At 45.0% G+C, this 17833-nt stretch overlaps 1 protein-coding gene across 1 annotated transcript in view; it reads right to left on the bottom strand.

Moving 5' to 3' along the window:
- Positions 1 to 1465: 1465 nt before the first annotated feature.
- SIRT6 (sirtuin 6) overlaps positions 1466 to 17833 on the bottom strand; it is a 39922-nt gene continuing 23554 nt past the window's right edge. The window contains exon 8 of the mRNA XM_018573581.1: positions 1466 to 1736. Coding sequence (XP_018429083.1) covers positions 1473 to 1736 — 264 coding nt within the window. The 3' untranslated portion in view covers positions 1466 to 1472. The remainder of the gene's footprint in view (positions 1737 to 17833) is intronic.

Below are 17833 nucleotides of genomic sequence, written 5' to 3'. Positions count from 1 at the left end.
GGGGCAGATAAAGTAGGTAACATCTTAGAAATTACAGTCTTAAATGACTGCATAGCTGCCACCATTTCAGTCCTCATTGAATCAAAGAAACCCTTCATTAGGGTAGAAGATTCAGTAGCTAAGAACTTTTGCATGCATGAATCACAGAAGGGTTTAGCATATCCAGGGGGGAGCTTAATATTAGTTACCGCAGCGCTTTTTTATTCTGTTTGGCAGCTGGGGCAGTTGGTGGAACAGAACCCTGGGTGGTCATTTTCTCAGATGGAGAAGGATCCTAGGCAATTCAAAAAAACACCATGGTAAAATGCCTACTAAATCTTCTCCTGGCTTTCCACCTAAAAACACTGCACCAGTCAAGGGAACCAGACTTACTCACTCCAACTTTGAACCTGGATACAGTAGCCGGCTTGCCCTCTTCCTGCATTAGAGCAATGATGGCTTCTTCTCCCACGACCTGTCCTGGGATGGTTGCTGTGCAGAAAGTGGCGTCCCGGTGTGTAATTGCAGAGAGGCGCGCAGCGGAAGTGAGGACAGCAGCGGCTGCTAGATCTGACTGCTCGAGTACCGGAACGCATGGCACGCCCCACCACCCGCACACACACCTGATCCACTGGACCAGCAAAGACAGGGCAGCACTGCTTGGGAGCTTCAGGACTCTTCCTCCCTGGGTAACAAAATGGGAGGTAGAGAAACCAGGAAAACCCCTCCGTATCCACAGCAAAAGCCTGAAAACAGAGCTGGACAGAGCGGGGACCCGCGACCACAAGGCCGACCAGTCAGGAAAAGAACTAATGTGACGAGGTTGCTGGCCTGGAAGATGGGAGAAAAGTACAGAATTACAGGTGAAAGTGTTTAGAGTAGTGTCAAAGAAGAGTTTCATCACAGAGAAATTTGTCAGTTGAAATAGCTTTTGCATAATATTTGGTAGGAGAATGGACAGTAACGTCAGGGACTAGAGAGCTGAAAACAGAAAAATGTGTAATCCATTTGTAGATGTAGGACAGAAAAAAACTAAAGTTGTATGCAATTTTTAGATATTGGCCAATGAAGTACCCATTTATTGGTCCAAAGTGTGTCACATCTGCACCATTCTAATATGTTCCAATAAGAGATGGAGGATATTTGATGGCAGCATTTGTACTGGCTATAATTATGAGGGACTTTCTATGTTTGTTTTTGTGTCACTAACTTGTATTCAGTTGACTCCAGAGCACCATGTTACCCAGTTTGGAACAGAAAATGTGCACAATTTGATTGGAGGGCAGTCCTGCAAATAACTCCTACTGAAAACAAATCTAACAAACACATAAAACTACTTACAACATTATTCCAAATCCTTTACATAGGTTTTTCTTGGTTTTGCCAATATTTATTTGCCCTTGAAGGAAACCCACAGTTTAGGATTTCTAATCCTATACATAATACATAATCATACACTAAAACAAGCATATATACCATGACATACACTGCAGTCATACACAAGGCGTTTCAACTTTTGCTCGCTTCGGCAGACTGGAAACCTCCTCAACACAACATTCCCTCTTGCTCTTTTGGCACTCTAAAGAACCCAGGTCTCCATTACAGTTTGACACCACTTCGGATTTAAGATTGTGCTCGCTTGATTCTATTTTAACAGATATGCCAGTCCATATGGGGATTTTAATATCTAGATGTTGCATGAGCTGTGTCATAACCTCATCGACATAACCATGGATGCACAAGTCAGCATGCCGGTCCTTAAGAAAAAAGGGGAAAAAAATGCTAATTAGGAAACAGCCACAAAGTACCACTAGAGTGCTCACAAAAGTAAAATGATATGGTGCACATGGGAACTTAATGCAATGTACATTATTAAACCACAACAGAGCCAAATGTCTTAATTAAAGAAGATATGCTCACCTGATCCTCGATCCCGCCTGACTGCTAGACTGGTCCCCACAGTCTCTTCTCCCCCAGGCTCTAGCGGTCTAAGGACCTGTGACGTCATCACATCTAGCGCAGGTCCATTCACCTGCATTAGATGCGAGGATGCCGAGGGACATGCCACAGCTGGAGCCGAGGGGGAAAGAGGCGAGTGCTGACTGCTGCAGTTCTAATTGTTGGAAATAGAATTGCATGTTAAAATAAACGGTTTAGAATGTTAAATTAGCAATTTAAAACATTACTGTAAATTGTAGCACATGACAAACTATCCAGGAATTTACAATACACCGGAAAAGATTTAGTATTACTTTTGGTTTCTTTTAGGACAGCAGTTGTACACCTGTGCCTTTTATCAAAGACATTCAAATAAAATGTAATTTGTCTTAACAGTTCATAAATCATAACATAGTTCACATTAAGCTAGAAATATCAGCCTTGATTTAAAAAAGGACACTATAATGTTTTTGGCTTAAATTTTTGCCATTTACATGTGAACTCATGACAGGATTCATAGAACACTATAGGTTGAAGTTTGCACCATTTGTCCTATTGAAATCTGGGACTGAGATGTATAGAAGAAAGTGGTGGTGGTGGTGGTGGGGAGGATAGAGAGCCAGTGACCTATTTTCTTCTCAAACTACAGAGCTGTGTAAAAAATTAAAACCTGAAAAAAAAGCAATACAATAGAAAAAAAAATATTTCATATTTGTCTGCTATTAAAAGCAAATTTTGTACTCCACCTGAAAATCCTTTTCTTCAGTAGTTCATTGGAGGACACATTAGACCACTGGGTATATGCCCCTGCCACTAGGAGATGGACACCAAGCAATGCATAGCAGAAAGCACAGATTCTATCTGTGGGATATCCCCACCTGCACTGCCAGTTAAAGCTAGAATTGGAAGAGGTAGACTTGGGAATTCTGTAAAAGTCGCAAACTAATTTTGGCAACAGACATGAAAATTATGGAAAACTCCATGAGTTGAGATCTATTTCCCCAGATGAACAGCTAAATATAAAGATTTAATGGCAAGTACAAATATCTTTTTTTCATTCACCGGGTGAAAGAGTAGACCACTGTGATGTCCAAAATAAGGGAAGGAAAAAAAATGTACATGTACACTCACAGGAAACACCTAGGCGTTTGGAAGTCTAGCTAATCACATGGCAACTTGCAAAACCTTTCAGCCAAAACAGGCCTCTGCCATGGCATGATGCCTACTCAGTAAAGCCTTGTAAAACGTGTTGACTAATGACCAACTTGCAATCCTCGGAAACAAGCTTGGTATTAAAGAGTCCAGGGCTTTTGACTATTCTAGTGAAGTAAGCAGCAAAAAGGAAAGATAACCGAATACCCCATTAGGTATTGCAAGGCAAAACTATTGTGCAATAGTGGGACTGGATAGCAGCAAGCCTTAGGTGAGCCATCAGGTATAAATCAGTGAATCTGACTTACCAAAAGAAGCAGTACAGTTCAGATATACATGCAGTAATGGAAAGGAAATTTCCAGATGACGGAAAGGCTATGTCCTATTAACTTTAAAAGAAAAAAAAGCATGGATGAGTTCACTGTACCACCTTAACCTGGCAGAATGAGGGAAAACACTCTTAAGATGGGAAAAAAAACCCCCAACACACACACACACACAAGGTCGAGGTCACAGGGCCACTTTGTCTTTACACAAAATCATAAAAAGGTGACCAGCAAGAGACGCCAATTCAAATACTCACCATGCCAAGGTGAAGTGAGCTGGATGAATGGAACTAGACAGATAGGAAGGCTTAAACAGCAGCAGAGAACAGAAGCACTGCATCTCTGCAGAGTGAAACAGTGCCAAAACGTGGACACCAGAGCTGTGTTCTCCTGGAATAGTAATGAACAAATTATTCCTGCTAAGAGAACAATCAGGCTGCATACAGTGTGAGGAGAGTCATCATCGGACAATATAAGAAAGGCTAAGAGTTGGGATGCACCGATACTGATACTAGTATCGGTATCTGTGCTGGTACCGAGTATTTAGGTGAGTACTCGCCCAAACTCTGATACCTTTCCCGATACTAGAACTTCCGGTCAGCGGGAGATTTCCACTGACTGGCAGTGCGGCAAGGAAAGATAGAGCCGGGAAGCTGACTCCATGCTGTTTAGCCGGCTCAATGCTGATTGGCCGGGAAGCCGGCTTCCCAGCCAATCAGTGTCGAGCCAGGCAAACAAATCTAATACCATAGCGACACGACCACCATCCGGCAGGAAACTAATTCCCCTTACATAGATCCTAAGCATTCTTTAACATACCAGCCCCTCGGCCAGATCTGCTGTCTCCTGTGTGCACACTGCACAGCGCTCACATGATCGGCGTTCAGCCTGCTACTGCGCAAGGACGGGATTTCTGAATGAGAGCACTGGGCAGTCTGAGTACGCGCAGTAGCAGGCTGAGCGCTGATCACGTGGGCGCTGTACACAAGAGATGTGGGAAGATCTTGGAATGCGGTGTCTGCCCACTTGGAGAGCACTGGCTGAGGTACTGGTACGTTAATTAATGTGGCTAAGGATCTATGTGAGGGGAATTAGGCGCCGGGTTGTGTCACCATATTGTCAGAGCCGTTGGCCGGCCTCGATGCTGATTGGCTGGAAAGCCGGCTTCCCGGCCAATCAGCATCCAGCCGGCCAAACAGAATGCATTCGGCTTCCCGGGCAATCAAGAAGACTTCCCGATTGCCCGGGTAGACGGCGACGACACAGACCTACAGGCTTACTACAGGTGATCTCAGGGGTATCGCTGAGATCACTTGTACAAAATGGGTTTCGGCTTCCCCGCTGTACATTTAGCCCTGCTTGCCTATAGCAGGGCTAAATGTAAGAAAAAAAAAAAACTAAAAAAAAAACCTACCCTCCTGGTGCCTGGAACTCCACACCCCCTAAAAGGTACCAAAAAGGTAATTTAAGCTGCAGGGTTCAAGGAAGCATGATCTTCATGCCAAGGACTGCTCGTGAGTTGGATAGCAGCAAGGGTGTGCAGCTGCTGCAGACAAGATCACATCCAGCAAAGGACCGAAGATAATCTACTGGAATGGTGGTCTCAGCAAATAGCCTGGTCCACAGGATGGACAGACAGGAGACAGATACAAGATACCAGGTTAATAGGGTGTCTCCAACTTACAAGGAGATCTGAATGCACCGTGTGATTGGAGATCTATTTGGCAAATGAGGTTTAATGTTGATAAATGTAAAGTTATGCACTTGAGGACTAAAAAGATGCATGCATCATACACTCTAGGGGGGAGTATGCTTGGGGGAGTCAATGGTGGAGAAAGATCTGGGTGTTCTGGTAGATCATTGACTGAGTAATAGCAGGCAATGTCAAGCAGCAGTTTCTAAAGCAAGCAAAATACTTTCTTGTATTATGCGGGGTCTAGACTCCAGAGATAGAGACATAATCCTGCCCCTGTACAAAGCATTAGTAAGACCTCATCTGGAATATGCAGTTCAGTTTTGGGCACCAGTTCACAAAAAGGATGTTGTGGAACTGGAGAAAGTGCAGCGAAGGGCAACTAAACTCATAAGAGGCAACTCAGCTATGAGGAAAGAGGAAATGCACTGAATTTGTTCTCTCTGGAGAAGAGGCGATTAAGGGGGGGAATGATCACCATGTATAAATACATAAATGGTCCATATAGTGGGCTTGGTGACAAATTATTCACTTTAAAAAGGAGAACTATGGGGTTAAGTCTTTTCCCCATAGTTCTCCTTAGGGTAACGGGAGGACACAAACTAGCGTCCTCCCGTCACCCTAGGCTCAGTATACCGAGACTCTGCAGCTGAAGCAGATTCCGACAATTGTACCGGGATCCGCACAGCTGCGTGACCGACAGCTGGCTCTGCCTATCTAGAGGCAGAGCCAGCTGTTCCCGCCCCTTCCCCTGTCCGATCCACCAGTCAGCGCTGGCGGATCAGAGCGGGGGAAACCCAGGATCGAGAGGTGAGCGAACGCCGGTATATGTTCGCTCACCTCTCGATCTACTGAGCCGACCTGCGACAGTCATTGTCACAGGTCGGCTAGAACTATGAGGTGAGTGAAAAGCACTCGCCTCATAGTTCTCCTTTAAGGTCACGGCAAAGGACAAGGGGGCACTTTTTCCTCATGCAATGGTTAAACCTCTTTTCCTCCAGTTTGTTTAAAAAAAAAATAAAAATCTGGATGCATTCCTAAATGCAGAGAATATTACTGGATATTGAGTTTATAGGTATATTAAGCATCAGAGATTGTTGATCCAGGGAATATCTGATTACCTTATGGTATCAGGAGGGAATTTTTTCCCCCTGTAGGAGCAAATTGAACCATGCTTTATAGGGGTTTTTTTTGCCTTCCTCTGGATCAACAGGGGGTAATTGTGGGCATAGCGTTGTTTAGGCTTTTTTTCCCCCATATCTCTATAGGTTGAACTCAATGGACTTGCATCTTTTTTCAACCCGACTATGTAACTACGTAATAAAGTCCAGACTGATGTCACACAAAAGTAAGCAGCACAGCCATCTAACCTACCTAAATATATGAAGCACTAGATCTAATAATGAAAAATTACAAACCTATAATAAAATTAAACAAAAATGATATGCAAATTATTATGCTCCTCTGATGTATGATGAAAATCGGGAAAAAATCCCAGTGTGATGAATAAGCACTCTGCACTCTGGATATGCTGAATAGGTGTCCAATACAATGCAATTTAATATAGTGAAAAGGTATCCAGTAAATCTGTAGGTGAATCCACAAAGCAAGATGCTATTTTGATCTAGAATCATTCTCAAACAAATTCCATGTCAATGGTGATCCCATACAGGTGACAATATCCCCAGGTATCTTTTCACACTCAAATAAACTAAAGAACGGCTTTTAGCATAGAACTTAACTAAAATACTTTAGTATTGAGAACCACACTTGTGCCCCGTAAGAGATTAATAATTCAGCAATTATGTGTTGAAACGATGCCTCAAAATCTCCCAATGCAGCTCAAAGAAAGGCACATAGTACAATACCATAAATATGCCTTTTTAAAAACTTTTTAAACCTTGTGTATAACCCATAAGGGGATGGGTGTGGCACTTGTTGAGGTGACCTGCCTATAACCTAGCACCAGACTTTGACATGCCGATTGAGAAGCAAGACAAGTGCCACACCTGTATATCCTTATGGGGTACCTACACAATTTATAGTGGGTGTCAGCAGTGGTGTCTTTTAGTTTTGTGCTACCCTAGGCAAGACTAAACTCAGACAACCCCCAATCTAAATTTGTCCACCCCTTCCCGTTAAGACATTTTGCACAACCTGTCAGTTGCTGGATACAGCGGGCATGCTGTATCCAGCTTCCGACAGGTTGAGCTATTAGCAATGCATACCACCGCTAGCAATGCAGAATAATATGAAGCTACATACTCTTGTGTTGCTGCAGGTTGGCAGCCTAATGTCCACAGGGTCTCAGGAGGTTATGCAGGGTCTCACCAGGGCTGTGCAGTGCATCACTAAGGCTGTGTGCAGTGTCACCAAGGCTGTGGGGCTGTCTCATGGCAGGGTCGCCTCATGGCGGGTGCAGGCAGCAGCAGGATGGAGGAGGAGATTTGCAGACCAGCGCTGAAAGCAGAGCCGTGAGGTTCCCAGAAGGCTACCCTTAGGGCAGACACTGGTGTTCAAAAATATGGGGGCATTTTCAGGTGTATTTGTGTAAATGCCTAGTATCGGCACAGAAACCGGTAATGGCAGGTTGAGGCTCTGCCTCATTGGTTGGGAGGTGGCTTTTTTGCTACCCCCCTGGAAAGTGCCACCTAAGGCAAATGCCTTGGCTCTTCAGCTGTGCTGAAACTACAAATCCCATCATGCGTCTGCCTCTGGGAGTCATGCCTGTGACTTGCAATGCCTTATGGCATTTGTAGTTTTAGCACAGTTGGAGAGCCAAGTTTGCCTACCCCTGGACTAGGAGATGGAGGACTGGTCGAGCTGTGCACCAATTGTCACTGCAGCTGCTGGAGTTGTGCTTCAAAAGGAAAGCTCAAGGAGGCACAGCAGGGCAACACTAGTCCAGTGCCAGAAGGGTTACCGACATGCATGCAAGCTTTACTTGTGATAAAAAGAGTCTTTACAGACAGGGATGGGCTACGCAACTCCTATTGTTCTGGACATGGTGTAAAAGACACTGCTCTAAATCTTTAGACCAGGATGACATGACACTCAAGACAGGGCTCTGGTGTGGACATTGCAGGGATGTTGCAGTAAGATCATCATCATTATACCAACTAGGAAAACCTGCACTCAATGGCTGACGGGAGATACTTTCAGGATTTAAAACCTGGGACTTGGTGACTAAGCACATGATAGAAGTGACAATTCCTCAAAACAAAAAATAACTAGTAGAAGATAGGGAAGATGTCTAACCTGCATTGTACCACACCAGATCAATGCAGGTCACCACAAGGACAAAAGAAAACAAACTGTTTTCTATGTGTCCTATTCATGCCACAATGCAGGTGTGATGGGTGGGGCAATGAGATAATATGCAAACATGCTGCATTTTTCCAAAGCGCACTACATGGCAGGGCATCGCTCTGAACTGCCATGTGGGGACCTGAATGGAGTGTACACATTGTACATTCCACAAACTTCTTCCAGCCAATTACGGCAATCTAGACCAGTCTTTGGCTCTATAACCACTTAAAGACCAGGTGTTTACACCCCGTTCCTGTCCAGGCCATTTCAGTATTCAGCTCTACGGTACTTTGGCTGACATTTATTCCGTCATGCAACGTCATACTGAAAAATACATTTTGTACCATTTTTGGGGGACAGATAGAGCATTCGTTTGGTAGTATTAAAATCACCACTGTTTTTTTTATTATATTAAGAAAAAATTAGACATTTTACATTATAATACATTTATCATTAGTCAATTGTTTGGTAAAATATAAAAGACGGGGTCACGTTGGGTGAATATACACCACACACATGAAACCGTACCAAAACTTGGCCATAGGCGATGCTTTAAAAGCTTTTACCGCTCATTAGTTTAGTGTTATCAGTCAATAATGGCCCTAGAATTATTGTTTGCGCTCTGACGTTTGCAGTGATATAACATGTGCGGCATAATGGGTGCAATTGTTGTTTTCACACCTATGCACGCCAGACGCATGTTTGCGCACGTGTATGTGTGACTGGGGACTTTAACCACCTGCTGTCCGGCCGGTGTAATTAAACGGCCAGATAGCGGCTTCTTGAGAGCGGGTGGGCATCTTTAGACATCCCATCCCGTCCCGCTCGTGCTCGAGCTTGTTTGCTCCCTATGTGATAGCAATATGGGGGGGGGGTGCGCCTTTTTACACCCCCCCCCCCCCCCCGCCGCTAGACAGCGGGCACGAGCGGGAAACCGGCTTTGAATATAAACAGCCAGTGATGGCTGTTTACATACAAGCGTTCGGGCGTCTGTAGAGATGCCCGATCGCTTGTAATATGCGGTCGGGTGTGCGCCCCCCTCCGTCGCCGCCGCTGCTGGTGATCCCAGGCTCCGCTGTTCCCGGTGTGAGCCCGGGACCAGCACTGCAGCTCTGCGGCCAGAGATCAAACTGAGCCGTTTTCAATCTGACAGTTTCCCACTTGTGCGCGTGGGCGAGGCTAATAGGCTGTTATTTAGACGCTGTTACATTCAAGAAGCGGCCGGCAGGGAAGGGGTTAAAGCACAATTCCAGAGTTTTCCCTTGCAGTGGAGTTGCCTCCACACTTCAAGGGTTAACTGTTTGTGCCTAGGGAACAGGAAAAAGCGGTTTTACTTACCTGATCCTGGCTCACCCAGAAGAAGTCAGAGCTCTCCACTTGTTCCCCATGCGCTCTGGCTGTGGACTGTCCCTCGATGCCCTTGCAAACAATGCAATGTACTTGATGACGTCTGAGGTGTTTAGCTCACTGGAGCGAAGGGGAGTAGAGGCTGTAAGTACCAGCTTAGTTGCCTGGAAAAAGTTGGCGGAAGCAGCGAACACGTAAGTAACACAGCCTTTTACAGTGCCCCAAGCATAAACGAGAAGTTAGCTCTTGCAGTACGGGAGCTGGGCTTAAATCAGGTTTCACAGAATCGCAATAGACCTCGTCAAGGTCAAGGGGTCTTGACTGACTAAACATGCACAGGGCAGCAAGTGCTCATGGTTTGAGCTGTGTTTATATCAGCTTACTGACTGCCACTGCATCCGCTGGCGAGTAAGTTTTTTTTTTTTTAAATAAAGGTTAAATGTTTATATTGGTGTGCACAATTTTTGTCATAGTTTTCGTCAACATCACTTTTTCAGTGACTAAAACTATATAAAAACTAAGCCAAGACTAAAACTAGAATGAAAATATATTGACATAACTAAGGTAATATGTGCAATGGCATTACAACCAATATCGTTTTTTATTTTATTATTTTAGAGTTGCACTTCTGCTTGAAAGAATGAAGAATGTCATATGCAAGTTGTTATAATCAATGCATATCTAATTACTGGTCCTTTGTTGAAAACAAACCTGGTAACTCTGTTTCTAGGAACCTCCCAGGACAGCATCAGAGAAATAGGCTTCTCCCACCGGAACAGGAAACACATCACCCACACCTAATAAAAAAGGATCACATGCCCTGCATACCTCAGTTAAACTATAAGAACCGAAGGATACAACAACGCTAGACCATCATCTAAATATGCATATAAATATATTCCAATATAAAACTCTCCAATATCTGCAGAGAATCCCTGCTGTCCAGGAAGGTTCCTAGAAACAGAGTTACCATGTACCTAACTCTAATTTTCTCTAGTCACCTTCCAGGACAGCATCAGAGAGGATAAGCGAGCACCATACTCACAATTAGGGGGGGGCACAACTTACAGGACTTTCCTCCCGAAAGCCTGATCTTGGTTGAGTGTCACCTCAACTCTATAGTACTCGACAACGTCAGGAACCTGGACCACGTAGCTCTGATCTGCTGTAGCCCCTGCACTTTCTGCCCATGAAGAGGCCAAGGCCCTCGAAGAGCGTGCCATAATATTCTCTGGTGGTTTTAACATTTTGTAGATCATAAGCTTGTTTGATTGCTAATTTAATCCACCTTCCTTTAGAGCTTTTAGAAGCTCTCAGGCCCTCTTTAGGTCCAGAAAATAGTATGAACAGAATGTTCAATTTCCTGATGCTCTTAGTCTTGTTCATGTACTATAGCCCACAATTACAAATATCAATGCTTTGTAAAGCTGCTTCTTCCTCATTCGATGTATTGGTAAAAAAGGAGGGAATTACCACATCCTGTGCTCTGTGAAATACTGAAACTACTTCAGGTAGGAAAGCCGGGTCCGGCTTTAATACGAATTTGTCCGTAAGAATTGTGCAATAGGGATCCAAAATCGACAAAGCGTACATGTCGCTGACTCTCCTAGCTGAAATAATGGCTACTAGCACATTTTAAGCGTGAGAATTTTAAAGAACAAGCCCCAAATGGTTCAAACGGAGTTACTAGGAAAGCCTGTAGGACTTAATAATGATTTCATCACCGCAGTGACTAACATGTGGTCATAAAAATGCACCAAGTATAATCTTGGAATACAAAGGCTGAGCTTCATAACTGTATCATAACTGGTAATGCTTTCACCAAAGCAGAACACCGTTATCTTGTAGAATGTATAGTTACATAACTATACAAAGTATGAACTTAGATGATAATAATACTGAGCTACATAACTACATAGCAACCAAGAATGTCTTATTGAAACTGTAATAAGTTAACGTGTAGACAGTTCAGATATAGAGAACTCAGATGAATCCCATACCGAGATTCCCAACTACATTACAACCAATGATGCATTACTGAATCGAATAAAAGGACCTACTTTAGCTCCACTAAAGCCGTAATGGACCCCGTATACTAATAGCAATAACTAAGGTATACCACATACAGAGATTCAGAACTGCCCCATGGACAGATGATGCTTCCACTAAAGCCATAAGGGAGAAAGTATATAAATACCCAACATTAGGAAAGTAATAGGACTGAGATTAGAGCTGCAACAGTTATTCGATTAAGTCGACTTAATCGAACTTAATAATCGGCTAACTAATCGATTATGAAAATAATCGTTAGCTGCAGCCCTAACTGAGATCAGTAATAAAGCTTTACAAAAGGAAGAAAAATTGGTTGTTTTAGAGGCAGTATAGCACACCTATTCACCTGTTATACTTAGATACCGATATTCTTACCTTCCTCCTGGGCCAAAGATGTTTACACTGAGGCTGCAACTTGATTTTAATTAGAGGCAGTATAGCAATACTGAAAACAAGGTATGCACCAATACGGAGATACATGACTACCCCATGAACCAATGATACTCTCTCTAAAAGGTGGCCATACACTCTACAACCATCGCAAGACTTTAGTCTTGCGATGGTTGTAAAGGGATTTAAAAAACGTACGATCTGCCTATCTTGGACAGGCAGATCGCACTCTCGATCATCGCAAGCCCACCCCCCTGAGGGGCGGGCTTCCGATGACCGCAATGCTGAACGGGCAGTGTGCGCGTGCGCACACCGGCCCGTTCAGCATTTATCTTCCGAGCACCGTTCTAACCAGCCGAGAATCGTACGATTCCCGGCTGGTTTTCGAACATGCTGGTTCGACAGAAGACGTGCGACCGTACAGTAGAAACGGTCGCACGTCTCCGTTCACACTGCTCGATTATCGTACGAAAAACCGATCGCATACGATTATCGTACGATAATCGTGCAGTGTATGGGCACCTTAAAGCTGAAATCTGGTTACATTGGAGGCAGTATAGTAATATGCATCAATACTGAGATTCATAGATTGCCTCCTGAACTAATGCTTATACTAAGCAGTAACTGGTTGTTACTGAGATCGCATAGAAATATAAAATACACCAATACATTACGTATGTACAAATATTGCACCTCATGACTCAACGCTTACTATAGCAGTAAATTGGTTATTTCTGAGACAGCATAGTAATACCAATACATGAGGTATGCACAAGTATCGAGATATACATTTCCATCATAAGACAAATTATGTTTCTGCTCAACAGTAATTAAAATATCTAGTTAGTATAGAATACCAATGCTCCCGGCATACCCACATACTGCTTCCACTAACACAGAAGATGGTTAACTTGTAGATGATATAACTATACAAGTGCTGAGAGAATGAAATCAGCTGCAAAAACACATACTGAGCCCAATTATGCTTTCACCCAACAGGCGATTATCTCCAATGTATGCATCAATTGTACAAGAGATTCAGACCAGAGAAAGACTTCTAATACAGAGTCCACTTATGCCTACAACTAGCGAAATATATTCCTGCATGCGATCTCTGTCCAAGAGATATAAAATCATAGCAAAACCAGCTCTCATCCTGGATTGGGAAAGTGATGCACACTCTGTAGTGTATCCAGAGTAATCAATAAAGACCCCACACCTGTGAAGCAGACACACCCAGGCAGCTACAATCAATGCATCAGCTCCATCTGTGAGTAAATTAGAGATTGGAAGAAAAAACGCCACCTGAAAAAGGTTAGATGCTTGTCATCATACAGAGACAAGATTTAAGGTGCCCATTCACCTTACGACCATCGCAAGACTTGTCTTAGGGGCGGGCTTCCGATGACCGCAGTGAGGGGCAAGCTTCCGATCACTGCAAACGGGCAGTGTGCGCGAGTGCACACCGGCCCGTTCGGCAGTTGTCGAACAAGCAGGCCACTAACCCGCCAAGAATCGTACGATTCTCGGCGGGTTTTAAAGCCTGCTTGTTCGACGGAAGACGTGTGACCGTACAGTAGAAACGGTCGCACGCCTTCCATACACTGTACGATTATCGTACGATCATGGGATTTCCCGCGATTCTCGTACGAGAATCATACAGTGTATGGGCACCTTTAAAACACACTAAAGTTGCCCATATACTGTACGATTATCATACAAGAATCGTGGGAAATCCCGCGATTGTACGATAAATCGCAAAGTGTATGGAAGGCGTGTGACCGTTTCTACTGTACGGTTGCACGTCTTCCGTCGAACAAGCAGGCTTGAAAAGTGGCCTGCTTTACACCCACATATAGCGAGTAAAGCGTTACATAAAAACAATAAATAGGTAATACATATCTTCCCAGGAAGTAAAGCCTTGAGAGTAAAGTAACCTCCTCCAGCAATTCCCAGGGAATGGGAGCAGCGAGCGTGAGGAGGTGCGGTGCGAGTGGAGCCGTGAACAGGGCCAACTAATCGAAAGCCGATTAGTCGATGATTGAAAAATGTTGACAACTTTTTCAATCATCGATTATAATCAACTTAGTCGATTAGTTGTTGCAGCCCTAACATGTAGTTGCACTATGGATCATTTAACCTATTCATGTTAGCAGGGAATAATTATAAATCTATTGATGCAGTGTATTGGGAGTGTGTACTCCCGTCTCACTAACTGGTGGCTGTCCGTTCGAGGTGCCTCACGATTTTCCTCGCACGGGCTTAGTCTGCAGTAGGCGGGAGAGCAGCGTTGCATCACTGCTGCACCGGTGGGGTCCTAATGTAGGTGGCCGGAGACCCCAACACGCACGGCATGGAAGGTAAAGAAAACCAAAAAACATAGTGCAAGTATCGGCGCTATGTATCGGGGCATTTTCACAAGTACATGTACTTGTGAAAATGCCCTGTATGGTTCCCGATACCAATGCTAGTATCGGGACATCCCTAACTAAAACGAAATCGAAATTTGCAGCCAAAATTAACACCGGTGTGCACTAAGGCCCCATTCACACTGAGCGACTTTTGCAGCGATATCGCTCATATTTCCACGCGATATCGCTCTATGTAGCTTCTCCAATCCATTTCAATGGAGCTGTTCACATCTCGTCTCCTGGGATGTTGTATTCCTTACCTTGAGCACTATAATCATTTTAGACACTGGGTCTTCATTTTTCTTTGGGACTTTACACTTGTTATAATAGGTTTGACTTGATGGACTAATGCCTTTATTCAACCTCAAATACTATATAACTTAATTTTTTTTATCGCTGTTTGATTTAACTTTGTTTTCAATTTTTTACACATTGTATTAACATTCTATATACAATCGTATTGTTCCGATTGTAGCCCGGCACTATATTGTTCTATTGCATTTCATGCAGAGTATCACTTATTTGGATGTACTTTTGAGTGCTTTGTAGCTTTCAGTTTCTAGTTTATATTGGCAAGGGGTATATATTTGTTTAACCCTTTTGCTGCCAAGGCCTTTTTTTTCTTCATTTTTTCCACACGATATAATCCACATTTCAGGCCTGAAAATTACTTCAAACCCCCAAAAGATTATACATTATCTGAAAGCCAACACCCTGTAGCATAAAATTAGTTAAGTTGATTTTAGTGCCCCAAAACACAATAAAATACCATTGTTTGGAAAAATATAAAAGAGATTACAATGAGTAAATAGATACCCAACATGCCCAGGTTAAAAATTGCGTGCATCCCCGAAACGACTACAAAAATCAGTACCCCAAAAAGTCCATAGACGACGCTTTGAAAACCCCTATAGGTCATCAGTTTAGAAATGCACATAAATATTGGTTCTGGAATTATTGCTCTCTCTGGCGTGCACAGCGATACCCAACATGTGTAACGCGATTAACGTGTTGCATGAATTAGGGCTGCAACAACTAATCGATTAAAATCGATGAGAAAAGTTGGCAACGATTCTCATCATCGATTAGTTGCTGCAGCTCTCCTCCCCGCTGGTGCTTTGTTGCAAAGGTCTGTGTCCCTTTAAAATTTCCGCTGCTCTCCCCGCCTGTAAATCGGCAGAGGCAGCAGGGGCACATACCACTGCAGCCAGCACGAGCAGGGAGGAGAAACGGCTGTGACTGCCTTCCCACCGCTGGACCCCCCCGTACCTCCGCTGCTACCCAGGTCCTTCTCTGCCACGGCCCGTTACTCCACTTTTTTGCTCACCCAGTCATTCCTCCGCTCTTCCACTCACCCGGCCCGTTCCCCTGGTCACCCAACACGTTCCTGCGATCACTCGGCAAGTTCCTCTGATCACCTGGCCCGTTCCTCCTTACCACGCCCCATGTCTCCTCTGCCCCGCCCCAAGCTTCCGCTGCATCTAGAGGCTGGGAGCTATACCCAACTTGCTATTGGATATTTTAAAATGCAATAGCCAATAGCAGGCAGGCTATTGCTCTCGCCCACTACCTGCTGCCAATCAGCAAAGGAGGACCTGATAGAGAACTTTCTCCTTCAGGTCCCTCCTCTGCTGATTGACAGCAGGCAGTGGGCGGATGCAATTGCCAGCCTGCTATTGGTTATTGCAATTTGAAATATCCATAGCAGGCTGGCTATCAATACCAGCAATAAAGTAAAAAATAAAATTTAATAAACTAAAATTAAAAAAATAGAAAGACATGTCGGCCCTGTGAAACACGGTGGGGGGAGGGTCGAGCTGCCACTTTCCCGGGCCATAGAAGCAATCTGGCCGCAGCTGAACCACCAGAATCACTTCTATTGTAAAGCCAGCAGCCGGCTTTACAAAAGGTAAGCAGAGTCTGTTTACAGGGCCGTGCTGCCAATCACATACTAGGTACGCCCGTGGCATTAATAAGATTTAACAGAATCACTGAAAGCAATGCATATCAGGTTTACTCAAATATTTGCATTGGATTAAAAGACAACTAATATTTAAAGTTCACTGATCAAAACAAAGCAACAGGGGGTGGCGTGGCCTGAGCATGGCGGCGAGCGGACGTGTGCGAGGAGAGCTCCAGAGTGTAATGGAGATTGTCTCAGTTGATCCTTCTATTTGACTCCATTTCGCCCTATGTCAAGAAGTACCAGACGGTCGCGGACCCCCCGCCCTTGTACACAGGCTCGATTGGACTCGTTCCTGTCCCAGCCCGCGGCGGGTACCCGGACTCAGGCCGCTAGACTCACTTGGGCCCGGCCTACTACCAAGCCCCAGGACACTCGGGTCTCGTCACTTGCTGACGCCCCGACAGTATCGCCATGCGGGGGTTCCCAGGGACAGATGGACCCTTCTGCGTCCCCAACTTCCTCCTTGGCCGATCCCATGCTGGGGCTGATGCAGCAATCGCAGCCAGGGCCGTCGCACACACCGGGAGGCGCGGACTTGACCGTTGGCCAGACCTGTGCGCCATGCTGGCAGCACTCCCGACCAGAGAGGACATGCAGGCCATGATATCCCAAATAGCGGCCTCACTCCACGCAGAGTTGGCTGAGGTGAAGGAGTGGGTAGCTCAGCATACCCAACGTATTGCCGCGCTGGAAGCAGGGGACACTGCGCTGACTCGGGTCACCCAGCTGGAGGACTCCATGCAGCAGCAAAGGGCCCAGACGATTCAACTCCAGCTGAGGTTGGAAGACACTAAAAACCGTAACCGCCGCAACAACTTACGGTTACGGGGGATCCCTGAGGCCACCGGTGGTCGGGATCTCAGAGCTGCGGTCACGGCCATATTCAATGGTCTGCTGGGTAAGCCCCCGACAGACCGGATTGAACTTGATCGAGTGCACAGGACCCTAGGCCCTAGGGGCCAGGCTGAGAACAGGCCTAGAGATGTGTTGTGCCGCGTGCATTTCTTTAACATCAAAGAGGAAATCCTTTGCGCTGCTTGGAGACAAGGAATAGTTGACTTTGACAGAGCGGGAGTCCAGATCCTCCCTGATGTGTGCCCTCAAAGCCTGTACTGGAGGCGCCTCCTCAAGCCACTGACGGATAGACTTCAAGCCCTAGGGATCCCTTATAGTTGGGGTTTCCCATTTGCCATGATGATCGGCAGAGGTGACAGGACCTTCAGATTGACCCACCCTAGCCAACTACCGGACCTGGCGGGCTTCCTAGAGT

This window comes from Nanorana parkeri, unplaced genomic scaffold (genome assembly GCF_000935625.1).
Source record: "Nanorana parkeri isolate BGI_ZX_2015 unplaced genomic scaffold, ASM93562v1 scaffold2437, whole genome shotgun sequence".
Lineage (NCBI taxonomy): Eukaryota > Metazoa > Chordata > Amphibia > Anura > Dicroglossidae > Nanorana > Nanorana parkeri.
Note: the sequence above shows the minus strand (reverse complement) of the source record. Positions and strands in the feature narration are given on the sequence as shown.